The following is a 22208-nucleotide window of genomic DNA, read 5'->3' as shown; positions in this document are numbered from 1 at the left end:
TTTAAACCATTGAAATGCATGTGCAAAGTAATGTGTTTATTTTGAAAGGTGGTGAACCATTTTATTTTTAGTTTGGTGTTATTAAGGAAAGAATTTGAGGCAGCTCTTATCTCTGCTAATAATAGAAACCTTCACCCCTTCAAGGGAACAGTATTCTTGCTTAAGTGGTGTCTTATGGTTAACAGTGTTTGCCTCTGATAAATTTTAATGTATTTCTTTTGGTGGTGCTTTAGTTTTTAAAGTGTTAATAATTCTTTTTTCAATTTGCCCTTAGTTTTTTTAAACAGCTTTTTATATAATCATCAAATCTTGCTGTAATGTCTCTTATCCTGAATGTTTATGTATCAATTTATTAAAATACTTTTTTTAGCATCTTTTTTCTTCATAGTATTTTGTACATTTTACACGCTATTAAAAACATAATGAGCAGTATGTTCTCATTTAACATCTCTCAATTTCTAAATTATAAATTAATTATAAGTTATCTAGCTATCATAATTGAAAATAATGGAATTAAAATTTTAAATATACCATAAATTTTTCTAAATTCTTACTTTACTTGATAAATACCATAAGTATTAGTTATTTAATTTTTGTTTTTAATGTGTTGGAGCATAACTTGGTACCATATGTATTCCATAATTGACTTCAGTTCTTCCAGATTTAGTTAATGAAATAATAGACCAAATATATATTAAGCATCTACCATGTTTAGTCATACTGGATTTTAAGCAAACTATTTTTACCAGTGTTAAAAATGTGGCAATGATACTACAACAAATGATTTACTAATTTAAAATAAAGAGGAAAATATTCATCACAGAATTTACTTAAACGATTCTTCTCTCACATTTGAATTCTAAGTCAAATATGATATGATGAATCCACCTTTTACTCAGATTTATACCAGGCCCTCTTAGTGCTCTACTAATTCACAGTTGGATAGTGTAACAGTTATACTATATGCTGTAAATTTGCTTTTAGTAAGAAATTTGACTTTGTGTCTTATGGTAGCTTTTCGGATAAGATAAAGAAATGTGCTCTGAATGTCTTATTGCTGATGAACAACTATTCCCAAAGAATTTAGGAGTCATTCTAAAGGGAAATCTTTGTCGTTTATTCTATTTAACAGGTATAGTAAGATTTCCTATTTGGGGTAGTACAAAGCTAGATGAGATAATTAATAGACAAAGAATCAGAATTTAAATTTGTATCGACTGCTTGAATTGCTAGGTAGAATTTAATAGGGATAAGTGTCAAATCTAGCACTTGGTTAAAAACAGAAACAAAAACCAGGTGCATAAAAGAGTAGAACAGTTGATAGCAGTTCCTAAGATGTTGAAGTTCTGTCTGACCATGAGTTTTGGAAATATATATTATGAGTGCTTAAATGTAAAAATTGTTATTGGATATAAATAGACATATGGCGGCCGTATTAGTTGATAGCTGTAGAGGTAGTATAGTTCTGTACTTCTTATTAAGCCAAATTTTGAATATTGGGTTTAGTTCTTGGTTCCACAATTTGGAAAAAATCTTAGCCAATTATGTTTCATTCAGAGAATGATCATTATAACTAGGGGAGTTCAAAAAGTATGCCATATGAGGTATGGTAAAGAATATTTTTCATACTATGAGAAAACCTATTGTAAGTGTGATAGCTGTTTTTAGACAATTAAAGTACCATCATCTGGAAAAAGGAGTCCCCATATTCAGTGATGCTTTGGAGGATAGAACTGTGACTATTGAGTGAATGTTTTAAGGAGGCAAATTATAATCCAGAACAATGAGGATCTTTCTATCAAGGAGACTGTCTAGGAATGCTACAACTTACACCACACGTCAGTTTTATTTCTGTTATTGACATACTTGCTTGGGTACCAGATGGCTACCAAGATCGTTGCCATAAAATTTCTAGTTTGAATGGAAAGTTGGTGTAGATAATCTATAAAGTTCTTTTTAACTTTAATATTCTGTTATTGCATATACATTTTTTTTCCAGTGTGATTGACTTCCATATCTGGCTGTGATTTCTAACTTGCATCAAATCAATTTTCTAGTTACAAACAATTAGAAAATCTGGAGAAAATTAAAAATCTGAAGGCAGGTAGGACTTGAGTGATCACTATCCCTGGGAGAAGAAAAATGCATTGGAGGGAGTCTGACATTTTATTTGGCTTTTCTCTTTGAGTCATTTGCCAATTTGTAAAAATGGTAACTGTAAGAAGCCAAACAGAGAGCAGTGGCTGAAAGGCACTGCAGAGTTTGAATCCTGGGGAGAACAACAGCTGGAGTTCATAACTTATCAAGGAGGAGAGTCCCAGGTAACGATTTGGGTTTTGGTTGCAACCCCGTGAAGACTGAAATCCTTAGAATCAGCTTAATCCTAGACTTATTAAGATGATCTGCCTCCTATCTTTATTCTCTGTAGGGAAATAAAATCAGGTGGAGCCTCTACAGTTTTTCACACACAGTGTTTAACATTCCAGGAGGCAAGGCCAAGACAATAGAAAAAAACCCCTAGGGATTCAGATATTAAAGCTATCAGACGTGGACGTTAAAATAACTGTGATTGGAATTATGTCAGCGTCATGGTGGTGTGAGTTGTTCCTTTTTTCTCTGCCCTTCAATTTACATCTAACTGGACATGCATAACAACAACAACAACAACAACAAACGCTTCTGCATAGCATACCAGGACACTCCAGAGATCCATCCATCTGTGTACCTGAAAGTGGGTAGATTGGACTGCGGAAGAGGCTGTGGAGTGAGGGAATGGTGGCAGCAGGTCTAGCCATGGGCCAGCACAGACCATTTTGGCAGAGGAGGTGAGGGTGAAGGTGGTCAGTGGGGTCTGCCCACCTCTGCATGCTGCAGCTGCAGGAGCTTGTTGCTCTCTCTGAGGAGCGACCTCAGTGACTGGGGGAGCGGAAGGAAAGGGAATTAGGCAGACAAAGAAAACTGAAGGAAAGCATCTCCCGCTGTTGGTCCTAGGATTCTGGCAAGACGACTGCCCACGGTTGCTGGCTGCCCATCCCCCCCAGCCCCAAACTTGGGGATCCCTCTACTAGGATGTGGGCACACCCAAAGTCTGAAGTGCTTAATATACAGCTCCCTCACTGTGCCGCCAGCCACCCTCCCCTCTTTCGTTTTTCTCCGACAGTTTTTGTTTTGTTTTGTTTTTATTGCACCACTCCCAACTCCCAACCTTAGGGATGAGTTAGCACTGGTAAGAGAAATGAAAACACCTGTGCTATAGCGCCACCTTCTTGAAAACAAGAGGAAGTCTTCTAATTACCAATGTACTGAACTGTTAGGAGCAAAGTAAACAAAGCCTTGCCTAAATAAAGGTGTTGCTACTTCAAATGTGGCAGCAAAGGCTCTTTTCATCAAACACCATGGAAAAAAATCATTGTAATATGGTATCACAAAAAGAAAATGACACTTTTCTAGCAACCAAACCCAAGGACATGGAATATTGTGATCTAACTGAGAAAGAGTTGAAATTAGCTGTTATGAGGAAATTCAGTGAGCTACAGGAAAACTTAGGCAATACAGTGATCTCAGGAATAAAATTAACAAACAGAAGGAGTACTTTACCAAAGAGATTGAAATTCTAAAAAGGAACCAAAGAGAAATTCTGTAGCTGAAGAACTCAATAAGTGGGATGAAGAATTAGAATGCAGTGGAAATAGAGCAGATCAGATGGAAGAAGGAATTAGTGAGCTCCAGGACAGGAATTTAGAGATGATTGAGGTGGCAGAGGAGAGAGAAATAAGATTTTTTAAAAGTGAAGAAACCCTGCAAGAACTCTTGGACTTCATCTGATGAGCCAAAAGAAGGAGAAGAGAGAGAAAAGGGAGCAGAGGGTATATTAAAGAAATAATATCTGAGAACTTCCCAGACCCGGAGAAGGAACTAGATATACAAGTCCACAAAGCTAATAGAACCACTAATTATTTCAACACAAAAAGACATTCTGCAAGACAGATTATATTAAACTTGTCAAAGGTCACTGATAACTTTAAAAGGCGGCAAGGAAAAATAGTAGCCTACAAGATTACCCTCATTAGGCTATCAGCAATTTCTTAGGAGAAACTCTTATAGGCCAGGAGAGAGTGGAGTGACATATTCAAAATATTGAAAGATAAAAGCTGCCAACCAAGAATATTCAGTTTGGCAAAATGATCCTTCATATATGAAGGAGAAATAAAGGCTTTCCCAGACAAACAAAAGCTGAGGCAGTTCACCACTAGACCTGCCTTACAGGAAATGTTGAAAAGAGCTCTTCAAGCTGAAATGAAAGGTGAAAGTACACAAAGCTCCGATTAAGATGTTAGACAGAAAACTAACCTTTTTTAGAATAGTATATTAAACTCTTAATTAGAGTATAAAGTTTAAAGGAAAAGAACTGTAGCTGCCACAACTTGTAATCACCGCATAAAAAGATAATTTGTGATGTCAAAAATGTAAAAGAGGAAGAGTAAAAGAATGGAACCTTCACAGGCAAATGAAGATAAATTGCTATCAGCAGAAAAAGGACTATTTTATCTATGAAATGTTTCATGTAAATTTCATGGTACCCACAAAGCAAAAATCTAGAATGGAGATTGAAACATTAAAAAAAAAAAAAGGGGAGGGACTTCCCTGGCAATCCAGTGGTAAAGAATCCACCTTCCAATGCAGGGGACGCAGGTTCGATCCCTGGTTGGGGAACTAAGGGATCCATGGAGCATCCATCCATGCCGTGGAGCAACTAAGCCCGCGTGCCACAACTATTGAGCTCATGCGCCTCAACAAGAGAGCCCGCGTGCCACACACTACAGAGCCCACTCTCTCTGGAGCCCACATGCCACAACTACAGAGCTCAGGTGCCCTGGAGCCCATGCACCCAGGATCTGCAACTAGAGAGAAACCGAGCAGACCACGCACCGTAATAAAAAGATCCTGTATGCCTCAACAGAGATCGTGTGTGCTGCAACTAAGATCCAACGCAGCCACAAAAAACAAGGAAAATAAATATTTTTTTAAAAATGGGAGACTGAGCAAATCACCATGAAAAATCACCAACTTATAAAGTTAGACAGAAACAGAAGGAAAAAGAAACAGTGGTGAGATAAAAATAACAGAAGATAAAAATAAAATGGCAGTAGTAAATTCTTACATATCAGATAATCACCCTAAATGTAAATGGATTGAACTCACCGATCCAAAGGCACAGTGTGGCTGGATGGATTAAAAAAAAAAAAAGACCCAATTATATGTGACCTACAGGAGACTCTTTAGCTCTGAAGACACACAAAGGCTCAAAGTGAAAGGATGGATGATGATATTCCAAGTAAATGGCAACCCAAAGAAGGTGGACGTAACCATACTTATATCAGACAAAATAGACTTCAAGTCAAAAGGTGTAAGAAGAGACAAGGTCACTGTATAATGATAAAGGGGCCAGTATATCAAGAAGATATAACAATCGTAAATATATATGCTCCTAACATGCAAGCACCAAAATGTATTAAGCGAATAATAACAGATCTTAAGGGAGAAATAAACAATAATACAATAATTGTAGGGGACTTCAGTATTCTATCAACAGTGGATCATACAAACAAATTCAACAAGGAAATGTTGGAATTGAATCATACTTTAAAACAAATGGACATGTACAGAACATTCTATCCAACAGCAGCAGAATACACATTCTTCTCAAGTGCACATGGAACATTCTCCAGGTTAGATCATATGATAGGCTACAGAACAAAGCTTAACACATCTAAGATTGAAATCATACCATCTTCTCTGATCACAATGGTATGAAACTAGAAATCAACAAGAAGATAGTGAAAAGATCTAAAAATATATGAAAACTAAACAACACACTTATGAGAAACCATTGGGTCAAAGAAGAAATCAAAAGGGAAATAAAAAGTCTTGAGACAAATGAAAATGGAAATCAGTATATCAAATATTGTGGGATGCAGCAAAAGCAGTTCTGAGAGGAAAGTTTATAGCAATATACACATATACTAAGAAGTTAGATCTCAAATAAACAACCTAACTTCATACCTCAAGGAATTAAAAAAAAAAAGAGCAAATTAAGCCCAAAGTTAGTAGAAGGAAGGAAATGATAAAGATCAGAAAGGAAAACAATGAAATAGAGACCAGAAAAATAATAGAAAGGATCAGTGGAACTGAGAGCTGGTTCTTTGAAAAGATAAACAAAATTGACAAACCTTTAGCTAGACTAAGAAAAATAAGACTCAAGTAAAATTAGAAATGAAAGAGGAGACACTACAGATGACTACAGAAATATAGAATCATAAGAGACTGTTATGAATAGTTACATGTCAACAGATTACATAGAAGAAATTGATGCATTTTTAGAAACACAGAACCTACCAAGACTGAATCAGTACTGGAATCCTAGCTAGAGCAGTTAGGCAAGACAAAGGAATAAAAGGCATCCAAATTGTGAAGGAAGAAGTAAAATTATCACTTTTTGCTGATGATATGATCTTACATAAAAATCCTAGAGTCAGTCAAGAAACTGTTGGAATGAATCAACAATTTCAGTAAAGTGGCAGGATACAAAATCAATATACGGAAGTCAATTACATTTCTTTTCACTAATGGTGAAGCATCTGAAATAAAGAAATAAAGGAGACTCTCCCAGTCATGATAGCATCATAAACAATAAATGCTTAGGAATAAACTTATCCAAGGAAATGAAAGATCTATACAGTGAAAACTGAGCCTTTGCTGAAAGAAATCGAAGACACAAACAAATGGAAAAACATCTTGTGTTTATGGGTTGGAAGAATTAATAGTGTTAAAATGGCTGTACTATCCAAAGCCCTCTGCAAATTCCATATAGTCACCATCAAAATGCCAAAGCCTTCTTCACAGAAATAGAAGAAAAAAATCTTAAAGTTTATGTGGACCCACAAAAGACTCTGAGTGGCCAAAGAAATCCTGAGGAAAAAAATAAAGCTGAAGGTATCATACTTAGGAATTTGAATCAAAACAATATTTTACTGGCATAAAAATAAGCACATTGACCAATGACACAAAATAGCCCAGAATTAAATTCCAGCATGTATCGTCAACTAATTTTCAACAAGGGAGCCAAGAATACCCAGTGGGGAAATGATAGTCTCTTCAATAAATGGTGCTGAGAAAACTGAAGAAACGCATGCAGGACAATGAAATTGGAACCCTCTTTCACAAAAATTAACCCGAAATGGATCAAAGACTTAAACAAAAGACCTGATATTATAAAACTCCCAGAAGAAAATGTAGGGAAGAAGCTCATTGATTTTGGTTTTGGCAATGATTTTTGGACATGATGCCAAAAGCACAAGCAACAAAAGCAAAAATCAGCAAATGGGACTACATCAAACTCAATAGCTTCTGCAGAGCAAAAGAAACAGTTAACAAAATGAGATAACAGATTTGAAAAAATGTTCGTAGATGTTCTCACTCCAGATGAACAAAAGAATCTTCCAGAAACACCCCCAAAGCTTCTTAAATCATCTGTAGGTTTATAGAATGGGAGAAAATTTTTGCAAACCACATATGGGATAATGGGTTAATATCCAAAATATATAAAGAATGCAGTCTCCTTAATAAGAAAACAAACAATTCAGTGAAAAAGTGGGCAGAAGAACTAAATAGACATTTTTCCAAAGAGGACATGAAAATGGACAACAGACATGAAAAGATGCTCAACATTGCTAATCATCAGGGAAATGCAAATCAGAACCACAATGAGATATCACTTCGCACCTGTTATAATGGCTGTCATCAAGAAGACAAGAGACAACAGGTGCTGGTGAAGATGTGGTGAAAATGGAACCTTTATACTTGTTAGTGGGAATGTAACTTGGTCCAGCCACTGTGGAAAATGATACGGAGGTTCCTCAAAACATTAAAAATGGATCTACCATATGATCCAGCAATTCCTCTTCTAGGTATATTCCCAAAGGAAAAGAGAACAGGATTTTAATGAGATATATACAATCCAATTTTTATTACAGCATTATTCACCATAGCAAAAATATGGAAACAGCCCAAATGCTCATCAATAGATGAATGACTGAAAAATTGTGGTACATGTACATAATGAAATATTATTCAGCCATGGGAGAGGAGGATATCCTCCAATTTGTGACAATATGAGCGTATTATGCTAAGTGAGATAAGTCAGAGAAAGTATTGTATCATGTCATTTATATGTGGAATATAAAATGTTAAACCTGTAAAAAACAGAGTAAAGTGGTTGTTACCAGAGGATTGGAAGGGGGGATAAGAGTGATGGTATTAAGGGTACAAACTTGTAATGAATAGTAAATAAGCCATAGAGATCTAATTCACATTATAATTAATATAGACAATGATACTCTAATTATATAATGTAATAAATATTGCTGTGTTGAAAAACATATTACAACATCTAAGTGTATCAAAGTAACATGCTATACATCTTAAATTTACACAATATTGCATGTCAAATTTATTCAATTAAAAAATAATTGTGATTAATATGTTCAAGGTGGAGAATTTTAGCAGAGAACGGGAATCTATAAAAATAACCCAAGGAAAACTCAGTGCACCCCTTGTGCAGGGCTTAGAAGCTGCATGCATTTGATGTGGTTACTGTTTGAGACTTCTGAATGCTGGAGTAGATTGTATCCATCTACAACCTAGTCTCCCTGTGTGATTGATTAAGGGTCTGGGAAGCAGCGACTGATCTTTTAAGGACTCCTGATAAAGATGTGTTTGATTTTGCCATGCTGATAGACTGTTTCCAGTCCTAAGTCCTTCCAAAAAGCTAAGTCTTCAGATTACTACCTGTTGTGTCCTGTGAGTATGAATGTCATTTTGAACCCAAGACCACTGATGATCTTGCAGAGTAGGCACTTCCACAGTTCCAGAAGAGGAAGGGAGAGGGAGTGGGGCAGAAGCAATATCTGAAGAGATAATGGGAGAAAGTTTTCCAAAATTGATAAAGACATCAAGCCACAGATTCAGAAGATACATGAACCCTAAGCAGAATAAATATAAGAAAACCATTCCTAGGCACATCATTGGAAAACTGCTCAAAACTGTTTTTTTGTTTTTGTTTGGTTTTGTTTTTGCTTGAGACTCTCCTATAATGGAGTGGACTTCATCTGTCTATGCAGAGATGGGGGAAAATGTTCAGAGAAAATGTTAAAGTAGCCAAAGGATAAAAAAAAGGCATATTGTTTTCCAAGGAACAAAAATAAGCAGACTTTCTCAACAAAAACAATGAAAGCAAGGAAGCGGTGGAGTGATATCTTCAGAGAGGTGAAAGAAACAAACTGCTAACCTATAATTTTGTACCCAATAAAAATAGTCTTCAAAATTAAAGGCACAATACATTTTCAGGTAAGCATAAACTGAGAGAATACGTCTCCAGCAGACCTACAGGAAAGGGAACACCAAAGGGAATTCTTCAGGCAGAAAAATAGGTGATGCTTTCCCAGATGGAAGCAAGAGTACAAGAAGAAATGAAGACCGTTGGAAAGGGTAAATATGTGGGTAACTAAATAGATATTGACTAAAGTAATAACATCTTGCGGGATTTAAAATACATGTAGGATTAAAATACAACAACAGAAAAGTAGGTGAGGAAGCATAGAGTTAAAGTGTTCTAAAGTCCGTGCATTGTCTAGGAAATGGTGAAAACATTATATTAGATTCTATTAATGTCCAAGATGAATGTTGTAATCTCTAGGGTAGCCACTAAAAGGAACACTTGGAGAGACCTTTAAATTATTCCACAATTCCACTTTCAGGAGAAATTTTATGGAACATAAAATGATATTCAGTAAATATATTCAAAAACAAAAATTATTCAGGTAGGGGCAGTTGATGGGCATAGAAGGGGAGATGTTTGAAGACAGGAAAAGGAAGGAGAGTGAACAAGAGTGAGACAAAGCATGTAGAATAAGAGAAACACAGAAAGAGAATAGACACGTAAGGACCAGAGTTGGAAAGAGAAGAGAGGGGATGATTTAAGAATCTTTGGGAGTGTTTCTGGAAGATTCTGTTGTTCATCTGGAGTGAGAAACATCTATGAACATTTTTTCAAATCTGTTATCTCTGACCTGAATGCTAATACTTTCTCCAGCAGTTTTAAATAATCTCTTCTATACCAGAAAACTTTTTCCCTGACTCTATGTAAATGATTCATCTTAAATGATTCTGTAAAAAGTAAGTTGATTCTCCTATGGAATTCTTGATTGACTTAAGTTTTAAAGAAGTACTTTAAAATTATAGTCCAAGCCAGTATAAACACAGGTTTCAAAAATAAAGCAGAATACAACATATCATGTAATCAGTTCTCAAAGAAGGTAGCTTCAGAACAAGTCTTTGCTAAAAAAGAAAAATCACATCCTCAGGCCCTTCCTGATCTGTTCAAATTAGTTTTCCCACCTTCACCCCAGTCATTCTTGTTATTCCCAGTACTCTGCTTGATTTTCATTTTTTTATCATTCTATCACCATTATTATATGTTCGTTTATTGTTTATATTCTCCTCCAGAATACAAGTTCCATTTATACCTGCATTTTCAGCATCTGGAGCAATGGCTAGTACACATTAGACCCTCAGAAGATATTTGTTGATTGAGTGAATGAACAAATGAATGTTCAGGCCAACAGGGAGTAAAAACAACTAAGAGAAGAAGGTCTTCAATGATATGTGAGTTTGTTCTCTCAGTAAAAATCTAGTGCATGTTGCATATTGTATTATGGGATTATTTCAGTCTGCAATTTATTTTCTTGACATTAGGCAGTTCTTAAAGAACAACTTTCATGTATCTGATCCATAGCAAAGGCCACAGCCCTACCCCAGCCTGCATTTGAGCTGAACATAGCAATTCTTCTTCCTTGATTTTTCTCACTCCATCCCTTCACTGTGCCCTGATTTCTCTGCTGAAATGCTGGACATAAAAGGATAAACATGCAAGTAAGCACTGTTGACGTGTTATCATCAAGAGAGCCTGGTTATTGGGAGGCAAAGTAATGTGAGTTTTGAGCTTGTGTGTTGGAGGCAGATAAACCTTGCTCCTCATTGTTCTCTAATTCTAGTTTCTTCATCTGTAAACTAGGGGTAATGTTTACTTTTAGGGTTCTAGGGAATAAATAATATTTGTATATAAGGTGCCCATAGTACTTTTTTAATCAGTGGTATATCAAAACAGGAAATCTTTTGCTTCCTGTTCATAACTGTCATTTAGAGAATTTTAAAGGACTTTCAAGGAAAGGAAATTTTGAGAAAAGCAATGAGACTGTTTTGTTTCACCGTGCGCAAAGAAGAAAGGAGGCTTGTGTTATTTTGGCAGGAGTCTGCTGAAGGTAGGGGTCAGACCATGTGTGCATCAGATGACACTCCTGACTCCCAGAATGAAGGCTCTTGATACAAATGAGTAAGGGTGGCTGATGCCACACAAGGCCCTGCTTGCTGACACATGGTGTCCCTTGGCTTGTAATAGCCTAGGTATGGATATAGTGTCATCCAAACATTCTTTCTTAACGTTTTAAATTGAATTGTACCATGTATGTAAAGCGGTACATACATTCCAAGTGATTTCTTACATAAATCCTCAATGAATTTTCACAGACTGAACATAGACATATAACCACTACTTAAAGGCACAAAAAATGACCAGTATCACACAAGCCCCCCACCTTTGTCCCATTTTAGTTAACGTTTCCATCTTCCACCCCCACCAAAGGTCACCACTATCCATGGATTATAAATAGTTTCATCTATTTTTGAACTTCATAGAAGTATAATCATATTTCTCTCATTTATTTAACTTAAGATTATGTTTGTGAGATTTACCCACGTCATTGCATGTAGTTGTAATTCACTCATTCTCATTGCTGTATAGTATTACATTAAGACTATACCATTATTTATACATACTGTATAATAATAATAATTCAAATTATTATACATATTATACAGTTTGTAGCCTTTACAGAAGAATGACATTTTGACAGTTCTTTGAGCCTCAAATATAAATAGATTATAATTTAGACCTAAAATACACAATAGTTTATTTTTTGATTGTTCTTTTATTGGATTTTAATAAAGATTTCTATTCAATTAGATTTTATTAAAATATTTTAATAAATCTTAATTAGATTTAATTGTTTATTAGCTATATTACTGTTCTAAATTATGATAGTAAAATTGAATGAAGTATTTTAAATGAATTAATATGGAATAATATATAGGAAGAGAAGTGTTCCAAGTTATTTTTCATAAAATTATAGGGTCCATGCTTGTGGTAAAAAACGCTAGACTTCATTGGGAATGATACTGGACATTAGAAAAATTATAGTCTTCGTGCAAAACAATCATGTATTTACAACTCCATAATACAGCCATAAGAAGTCCTGCGTCTTGTGTATCAAGAAAAGCTGGAAAGCATCCAGAAAATGACAACTAAAATCAAGAGGCTAGAGTGGCTTAAAAGATTTATACCCTTAAAAGATGTAGTGTGGAATGATCCCTGGGGATATAATTACAAAAATCTTAGAATTGGAAGGGGAATTAGGCTTGATCTAGTCCAACCTGTTAGTTAATGCAGGAATTTATCTTATGGTGATCTTGACAAATGGCTGAACGTCCTCTGTTTGAATATTGGATGGTGCATGCTGCTGGGTTTTAATTCCAGCCCTGCTACTTCATAGCTGAACGAATGTGGGCAAATCCGTAACTTCTCTGTGCCTCATTTTCTCGGCTTACCGCTTATTGCCAACCCTGGCAATAGAAAAAGACTACAGGGGACCTGACCTCCAGCCCCCTCCCATCTAGTATTGAGAGATGAACTGAAAAATCAATAAATGTTAGTGTTACACATCCTGTGAAAAAAAGGATACTCAGGGTACAGTAGTAACATTAAAAAATTTTAATGTTTTAATTTTCAGTATAGGCTTGAGTGGTGAAAAAGGAGGTGAGAGGGGCTTCGTAGAGCAGAGGACTCTGTTGAAAGAATTTGTATTGATTATTCCCAGTTTTGCTCCTAGAACAATATAAAACAGTTTTATTCTTTCTTCTGTATAACAACTCTTCACCTTATCAAATGTAAAATTCTAAAAGGATAGATTGGGTAAGTATAGATTTTTCAATCGCTTTAGAGAGTATTTTGTATAATTTGAATAGAGTGTGGGAAAAACAAAATGGACCACTAATGAGTGATAATTTCGTAGAATCCTTTAATCCAAGAAATTGTATGGGCTATAAATTATAGTTTATTTCCATTAGTTCATGGATGGTAGTTCAGCAAAATGGGAAATTTGAAATAAGTTCAAACATTTTGCATTTTAAAGTATTCTGAATAGGGTATTATTGAGGTTCAGCTGTGAATGACAAGAATTTTCAAAGTTAAGAATAGCTTAAACAAGGTAGTATTTTACTCTCTTGTAACAGTCTGAGCAGGTAGTTCCAGGCTTCAGGATGGAGGAAGGGATGAAGAAGCTGCTGCTAGAGACATTTCTGCTCGCATGTCATTGGCCAGAACATAGGTCACATGGCCATACCTAGTTACAGGAGATATTAGGATGCAGTCTCTACTCTGGGTAGACACGTGCACAGGTGTAATTTGGGAATCACATGTCTGGGAAGGAAGGCTGGAATAGATATTGGGGGACACCTAGCAGTGTGACAGAACTAATTTGTTCACTGCTTACATCCCAAGTGCCTATTAACTTCACTTGGTATGGAATACACCATAGTAGGCATTCATTAAATAGTTGTTCCATGGATGAGTGTTCTTTATTGCTCCTGTCAAAAGAGGTATTGAGCTGGATATTTACTTATATACATGATAAATTATGGCAAATTTGTCCATCCTTGGTTTTTAAAAATGTTTTGTTTCTCATCTATGTTCTCCCTTCACAAATAAGGTATCCCTAACAGTTTTCAGACAGATTTGCTACCATACAGAATCGATTTTAGCTCCTTTATTGCTGATTGTTTTTCTCCCTACTAAAACTTGGAGACCTATTAAATCTCTCTTTACATGTGTCTTTGATCAACACAGCCGTGGCATGTAAATGGTGCTCAGTAAATGTTTTTAGATTGAATAAATGAATGTTAGTTAAACATTAATGAATCCAAGCCTTTTTCCCCCTGTTACTTCCATAGAAAATTTATAGCTGTAATACACAAAAAGAAATTCTTGGTGTTAAATCTGTTTATATTACAAGATTTTTAGTAATATTCATTCGGCTTTCAGGTAGGATGTGATTATGAGACAACTATCTGGATTTAATTAATTATAGCTAAGTACTAATTCACTTAATAAGTTATTAGGTAATAGAGGCTAGTATATTTCAGCAAAAAGAGGAGGTGTTCTTAATGCATTTGAATCTTTTGACCTCAGATAACCAATTAGCTTATCAGTGTGCTTAAGTGTTTCAAGGGATGATGCCATTTCTTTTTTTTTAAATTTTATTGGAGTATAATTGATTTACAATGTTGTGTTAGTTTCAGGTGTACAGTACAGTGATTTAGTTATACATATACATATGTTCATTCTTTTTCAAATTCCTGTCTCATAAAGGTTATCACAGAATATTGAGTAGAGTTCCCTGTGCTATATAGTAGGTCCTTGTTGGTTATCTATATATAGTAGTGTGTGTATGTGTATGTTAATCCCAAGCTCCTGATTTATCCCTCCCCGCAACGTTTCCCCTTTGTAAACCGTAAGTTTGTTTCTGATATCTGTAAGTCTTTTTCTGTTTTGTACATAAGTTCATTTGTGTCATTTTTTAAAAAAATTAGATTCCACAGATGAGTGATATCATATGAAATTTGTCTTTCTCTGTCTGACTTACTTCAATTTGTATGATAATCTCTGGGTCCATCAATGTTGCTGCAAATGGCATTATTTGGTTCTTCTTTGTGCCTGAGTAACATTCCATGTATACATGTACCACATCTTTATCCATTTCTCTGTCGATGGACATTTAGTCTGCTTCCATGTCTTGGCTACTGTAAATAGTGCTGCAATGAACATTGGGGTGCATGTATCTTTTTGAATTATGTTTTCTCCAGATATATGCCTAGGAGTGGGGATTGCTGGATCATATGGTAGTTCTATTTTTGTTTTTTAAGGAACCTCCATACTGTTCTCCACAGTGGTTGTACCAATTCACATTTCTACCAACAGTGTAAGAGGGTTCCCTTTTCTCTACACCCTCACCAACATTTATTGTTTGTAGAGTTTTTGATGATGGCCATTCTGACTGGTATGAGGTGATACCTCATTGTAGTTTTGATTTGCATTTCTCTGATAGTTAGTGATGTTGAGCATCTTTTCATGTGCTTTTTGTCCTTCTGTATGTCTTCTTTGGAGAAATGTCTATTTAGATCTTCCACCCATTTTTTGATGTTGTTTTTTTTTTTTCATTTTTGATCTGCATGAGCTGTTTGTCTATTTTGGAGATTAATCCCTTGTCAATCACATCATTTGCAAATATTTTCTCCCATTCCGTGGGTTGTCTTTTCATTTTGTTTATGGTTTCCTTTGCTGTGCAGAAGATTTTAAGTTTAATTAGCTTCCATTTGCTTATTTTTGTGTTTATTTTCATTACTGTATGTCATGGTTCAAAGAAGAATTTGCTGCAATCTATATCAATGAGTGTTCTGCCTATGTTTTTCTCTTAAGAGTTTTATAGTGTCTGGCCTTACATTTAGGTCTTTGATCCATTTTGAGTTTATTTTTGTGTATGGTGTTAGGGAGTGTTCTAATTTCATTCTTTTACATGTAGCTGTCCAGTTTCCCCAGCACCACTTATTGAAGAGACTGGCTTTTCTCCACTGTATAGTCTTGCCTCGTTTGTCATAGATTAATTGACCATAGGTGCATGGGTTTATTTCTGGGTTTTCTATCATGTTCCATTGATCTATATTTCTGTTTCTGTGCCAGTACCATACAGTTTTGATTACTATAGCTTTGTAGTATAGTCTGAAGGCAGGGGGCCTGATTCCTCTAGCTCCTTTTTTCTTTCTCAGGATTGCTTTGGCTATTTAGGGCCTTTTGTGTTTCCATACAAATTTTTAAAAATTGGGGGCTTGTTCTGTGAAAATTGCCATTGGTAATTTAATAGGGATTGCACTGAATCTGTAGATTGCCTTGGGTAGTGTAGTCATTTTGACAATATTGATTCTTCCAATTCAGGAACATGGTATATCTTTCCATCTGTTTGTGTCATCTTCGATTTCTTTCATCAGCATCTTATAGTTTCCAGAGTACAGGTCTTTTGTCTCCTTAGGTAGGTTTATTCCTAGATATTTTATTCTTTTTGATGCAATGGTATATGGGATTGTTTCCTTAATTTTTCTTTCTGACCTTTTGTTCTTAATGTATAGGAATGCAACAGATTTCTGTGTATTAATTTCATATGCTTCAACTTTGCTGAATTCCTTGAGGAGCTCTAGTAGTTTTCTGGTAGCATTTTTAGGATTTTCTATGTATAGTATCATGTCATCTGCAAACAGTGACAGTTTTACTTCTTCTTTTCCAATTTGTATTCCTTTTATTTCTTTTCTTCTCTGATTGCCATGGCTAGGACTTCCAAAACTATGTTAAATAATAGTGGTGAGAGGGGACATTCTTGTCTTGTTCCTGATCTTAGAGTGAATGCTTTCAGTTTTTCACCATTGAGAATGATGTTAGTTGTGGGTTTGTCATATATGGCCTTTATTATGTTGAGGTAATTTCCCTCTGTGCCCACTTTCTGGAGAGGTTTTATCATAAATCGGTGTTGAATTTTATCAAAAGCTTTTTCTGCATCTATTGAGATGATCATATGGTTTTTATTCTTCAGTTTGTTAATGTGGTGTATCACAGTGATTGATTTGCAGATACTGAAAAATTCTTGCATCCTTTGGATAAATCCCACTTGATCATCATGTATGATCCTTTTAGTGTATTGTTGGATTTGGTTTGATAGTTTTTTGAGGACTTTGCATGTATGTCCATTAGTGATATTGGCATGTAATTTTCTTTTTTTGTGATATCTTTGTCTGGTTTTGGTATCAGGGTGATGGTGGCCTCATAGAATGTGCTTGGGAGTGTTCCTTCTGCAATTGTTTGGAAGAGTTTCAGAAGAATAGGTGTTAACTCTTTTCTAAATGTTTGATAGAATTCACCTGTGAAGTCATCTGGTCCTGGACTTTAGTGTGTTTGAAGTTTTTAAATCACAGTTTCAATTTCAGTATTTGTGATTGGTCTGTTCATATTTTATATTTCTTCCTGGTTCAGTTTGGAAGGTTGTGTATTTCTAAGAATTTGTCCATTTCTTCTAGGTTGTCCATTTTACTGGCCTATAGTTGTTTGTAGTAGTCTCTTATGATCCTTTGTATTTCTGTGGTGTCTGTTGTAACTTCTCCTTTTTCATTTCTAATTTTATTGATTTGAGCCCTGTATCTTTTTTTCTTGATGAGTCTGGCTAAAGGTTTGTCAGTTTTGTTTATCTTTCTGAAAAACCAGGTTTATTTCATTGATCTTTTCTGTTGTTTTCTTTGTCTCTATTTCGTTTATATCTTCTCTGATATTTTTGATTTCTTTCCTTCTACTAACTTTAGGTTTTGTTTATTCTTCTTTCTCTAGTTGCTTTAGGTGTAAGGTTAGGATGTTTATTTGAGATTTTTCTTGTTTCCTGAGGTAAGATTGTATTGTTCCTAACTTCTCTCTTAGAACTGCTTTTGCTGTGTCTCATAGGTTTTGTATTGTGGTGTTTTTGTTGTCATTTGTCTCTAAGTATTTTTTTTAATTTCCCTTTGATTTCTTCAGTAATCCATTGTTTGTTTAGTAACATGTTGTTTAGCCTCCATGTGTCTGTCTTTTACAGTTTTTTTCCCCTGTAATTGATTTCTAATCTCATAGTGTTGTGGTCAGAAAAGATGCTTGATATGACTTTAATTTTCTTAAATTTACCAAGGCTTGATTTGTGGCCAAAGATGTGATCTATCCTGGAGAATGTTCCATGTGCACTGGAGAAGAAAGCGTGTTCTTTTGCTTTTGAATGGAATGGTCTATAAATATCAATTAGGTTCATCTGGTCTAAAGTGTCATTTAAGGGCTGTGTTTCCTATTGATTTTCTGTCTGGATGATCTGTCCACTGATGAAAGTGGGGTCCCCCATTAGTATTGTGTTACTGTTGATTTCTCCTTTTATGGCTGTTAGCATTTGCCTTATATATTGAGGTGCTCCAGTGTGGGGTGCATATATATTCACAATTGTTATATCTTCTTGTATTGATCCCTTGATCATTATGTAGTGTCCTTCCTTGTCTCTTAGAACAGTCTTTATTTTAAAGTCTATTTTGTCTAATACAGGTATTGCTACTCCAGCTTTCTTTTTATTTCCACTTGCATGGAGTATCTTTTTCCATCCCCTCACTTTCAGTCTGTATGTGTCCCTAGATCTGAAGTGGGTCTCTTATAAACAGCATATATTTGGGTCTTATTTTTGTGTCCATTCAGCCAGTCTGTCTTTTGGTTTGAGATTTAATCCATTTAAATTTAAGATAATTATCAATATGTATGTTCTTATTGCCATTTTGTTAATTGATTTGGCTTTGTTTCTGAAGGTGTTTTTTCTTCCCTTCCTTTTTTGTTCTCTTCCCTTATGATTTGATGTCTAGCTTTTGTGCTGTGTTTGGTTTGCTTTTTCTTTTTTGTATGTGTATCCATTGGAGATTTTTGGTTTGTTGTTCCCATGAGGCTTTGATATAGCAGTCTATATATGTACAAGATTGTTTTGAGTTGCTGGTCTCTTAATTTCCAGTGCCTTTTCAATATCCTGTGTTTGTACTCTTCTCACAGTTGCTGGTTTTGATATCATATTTGTGTGTGGGTGATTTCCTACCTTTGCTTTGTGTTTGCCTTTACTGGTGAGCTTTGTGATTTGTACTCTTCTTGTTTCTGGCTGTGGCCTTTTATTTTCTGCCTAGAGAAGTTCCTAGGATTTGTTTAATGCTGGTTTGGTGGTATTGAATTCTCTTAGCATTTGCTTGTCTGTAAAGATTTTGATTTCTCTGTCAAATCTGAATGAGAGCCTTGCTGGTAGAGTATTCTTGGTTGTAGGTCCTTCCCTTTCACTCTGAATATATCATGCCCATTCCCTTGTGGCCTGCCAGGTTTCTTCTGAAAACTCAGCTGATAACTTTATGAGGATTCACTTGTGTGTTGTTTGTTGCTTTTCCCTTGTTGCTTTTAAATTTTGGGGGGGCTTTAATTTTTGTCAGTTTGATTAATATGTGTCTTAGCATCTTGTATGGGACTCGCTTCACTTCCTGGACTTGAGTGAGTGTTTCCTTTCTCATGTTAGAGTAGTTTTCAGCTATAATGTCTTCAAATATTTTCTCAGGCCCTTTCTCTCTCTCTCTTCTCCTTCTGGGACCCCTATAATGTGAATGTTAGTGCATTTAATGTTGTCCCAGAGGTCTCTTAGACTATCCTCATTTCTTTTCATTATTTTCTTTATTCTGTTCTGTGACAGTGATTTCTACCTTTCTGTCTTCCAGCTCACTTATTCGTTCTTCTGCCTCGATTATTCTGCTATTGATTTCTTCTAGTGTATTTTTCATTCAAGCTATTGTATTGTTCATCTCTGTTTCTTTGTTCTTTAAACCTTCTAACTCTTTGTTAAACATCTCTTGTATCTTTTCGATCTGTGCCTCCATTATTTTTCTGAGATCTTGGAACATCTTTACTATCATTACTCTAAATTATTTTTCGGGTAGGTTGCCTATTTCCATTTCATTTAGTTTTTCTTGTGGGTTATCTTGTTCCTTTGTCTGGAACATTTTTCTCTGCTGTCTCATTTTGTCTCACTTTGTGTGATTGTGGTTTCCATTCCACAGGCTGCAGGATTGTAGCTCCTCTTGCTTCTGCTGTCTGTCCCCTGGTGGATGAGGTTGGTCCTTGGGCTTATGCAGGCTTCTTCGTGGGAGGGACTGGTTCCTGCCCACTGGTGGGTGGATCTAGGTCTTGTCCCTCTGGTGGGTAGGGCCTTGTCAAGGGATGTGTTTAGAGATGGCTGTGAGCTCAGTATGGTGTTAGCAGCCTGTCTGCTGATGGGTGGGGCTGTGTTCCTATCCCGCTCGTTATTTGGCCTGAGGCATTCTAGCAGTGAAGCCTGTAGGCTCTTGGGTAGGACCAGGTCTTGATACCAAAATGGCGACCTCTGGGAGAACTCACACTGATCAATATTTTCTGGGGCCCATGCCACCAATGTCCTTGCCTCCACAGTGAACCACAACCAACCCCTGACTCCCCAGGAGACCCTCCAAGACCTGTAGGTAGGTCCAGCCCTGATTCCTATTGAGTTACTGCTTTCTGCTGGGTCCCTGTGTATGTGAAACCTGTGTGAGCCCTCCAGGAGTGGAGTCTATGTTTCCCACAGTCCTGTGGAGCTCCTGCACTCAAGCCCCACTGGCCTTCGAAGCCAGATGGTCTGGGAGTTCCTCCTTCTGATGCCAGACCCTCAGGCTGGGGAGCCTGACAGGGGCTCAAGATTTTCACTCTTGTGGGAGAACCTCTTCAATACAGGTATTTTCTAGTGTGTGGGTCATCTACAAAGGGGTATGGGGTTTGATTATGTCATGAAAGCACCCCTCCTACAGTTTTGTTGTGGCTCTTTCTTTGTCTTTGAATGTAAAATATCTTCTCTGGTAGGTTCTGGTCTTTTGTCAGTGGTTATTCAGCAGTAAGTTGCGATTTTGGTGTTTTCATGAGAGGAAGTGAGCTCAAGTTCTTCTCCTCCACCATCTTTTCCGGGATTGAGGGGCTGCCCTTAGTCTGGATGGTGGCTGTCTCTTTCCTCAGTGTGTGTTGGCTATTATCCCCTTGATACAGCGTATGCAGGTGCAGTGGCCCTTGTGCACTCTGGGGAGAGCGGTGGCAGGGCTCGTTGCTTGCTTGCAGGTCTGCTAGGGGCAGCTGCCATTCCCACACTCCCGGGACAGAGCTTGGCACCTGCTCACCAGTCTCCTAAGGGTGGCCACTACCCATGCACTCCTGGGACAGCACTCCTCTGGAGCCCAGGATGGTGGTGACAACTTGTGCCCACCCCCAGAGTTCCTGTAGGTGGTGTCCTCTTGCCTGGGAGAGCCCACAGGGAAGGAAGCTCTTATGGTGTTCCTGCCTCTCTCCTCGTGAACCCCCAAATAATGGCACCTTGCCTCTCCAGTGAGCTCTGGTTTCTTCTGAGTACCCCCTCAGTTGCCACAGTCCAGCCTCTTCAGGCTGTCTCTGCACATCCAACCCCGGTCCTCTTCCTGGGTCTGACCTCTGAAGGCTGAGCTTCAGCACCCAGCCCCCACCCACACTGACAGGCAAGTGTCTAAGGCTGGGGAGCACAGGGTGGCAGTGACAACCTTCTGTGTTCGTTACTCTGCATTTTGCCTTCCACAAACCGGTTGTTGCACTCTCCTGCTAGGCTCCAAAGCTCCCCCTCCATGCAGGCTGATCTCCACACTGGTGAGGGTACTCCCCAAGGGGCATAAACCTTTCTTCCTTCACAGCTCCCTTCCTGGGGTTCAGGCCCTGTCCCAGTTCCTTTCTTTGTCTTTTTCCTTTGTCCTATATGGTTACATGGAGGTTTTCTTGCCCTTGCGGAAGTCTGAGGTCTTCTGCCAGTGTTCAGTAGATTTTCTGTATGAATCATTCCACTTGTAGATGTGCTTTTAATGTTTCTGTGGGAGAAGGTGAGCTCCCTGTCCTGCTCCTTTGCCATCTTGATCCTCCCCCAACTCCATCGATGCCATTTCTTTGCTGTTGCTTTGCGAGGAAAAATTTCTTCAGGTATGAAGGTAAATGAGTGTGTTATTTCTTCAGATATCATAGACAAAGCAATGATTTGAAAAAAACTTTAATTAAAAATTCAGCTTTATTGGGGTATAATTGACAAAATTATAAAATAATTTTCATCATGGTGATGTTTTACATTAGATCCTCATATCTTATTCATCTTAGTGCAGAAAGTTTGTGCCCTTTTACCCACTTCTTATTTCCCTCATCCCCCAGCTCCTAGCAACCACTCTTCTACTCTCTGTTTCTATGAGTTTGACATTTTTTCTTTGATATCCCACATATAACAGGATCTCATGTAGTATTTCTTTATCTGGCTCATTTCACTTAGCATAATACCCTCAAGGTC

The 22208-nt window shown here is 36.9% G+C and overlaps 1 protein-coding gene across 8 annotated transcripts in view; it reads left to right on the top strand.

The window, feature by feature from the left end:
- Positions 1-22208, top strand: part of PRKAA2 (protein kinase AMP-activated catalytic subunit alpha 2) — a 71152-nt gene that overhangs the window by 7784 nt on the left and 41160 nt on the right. Inside the window, exons 1-2 of one of the 8 annotated variants that reach the window (XM_019942400.3) lie at positions 658-9324; positions 9406-10722. The exons of 5 other annotated variants lie outside the window; for them this stretch is intronic. In XM_019942400.3, the coding sequence (XP_019797959.1) occupies positions 10716-10722 (7 nt within the window). In that variant the 5' untranslated portion in view covers positions 658-9324; positions 9406-10715. Of the gene's footprint in view, positions 1-657; positions 10723-22208 lie in introns of those variants that run through there. 2 more of the 8 variants (XM_033866009.2, XM_033866026.2) reach the window with 2 other exon arrangements.

Source organism: Tursiops truncatus, chromosome 1, assembly GCF_011762595.2.
Source record: "Tursiops truncatus isolate mTurTru1 chromosome 1, mTurTru1.mat.Y, whole genome shotgun sequence".
In the NCBI taxonomy this organism is placed as follows: domain Eukaryota; kingdom Metazoa; phylum Chordata; class Mammalia; order Artiodactyla; family Delphinidae; genus Tursiops; species Tursiops truncatus.
The sequence above is the reverse complement of the archived record's forward strand: the minus strand, read 5'-3'. Positions and strand labels throughout refer to the sequence as shown.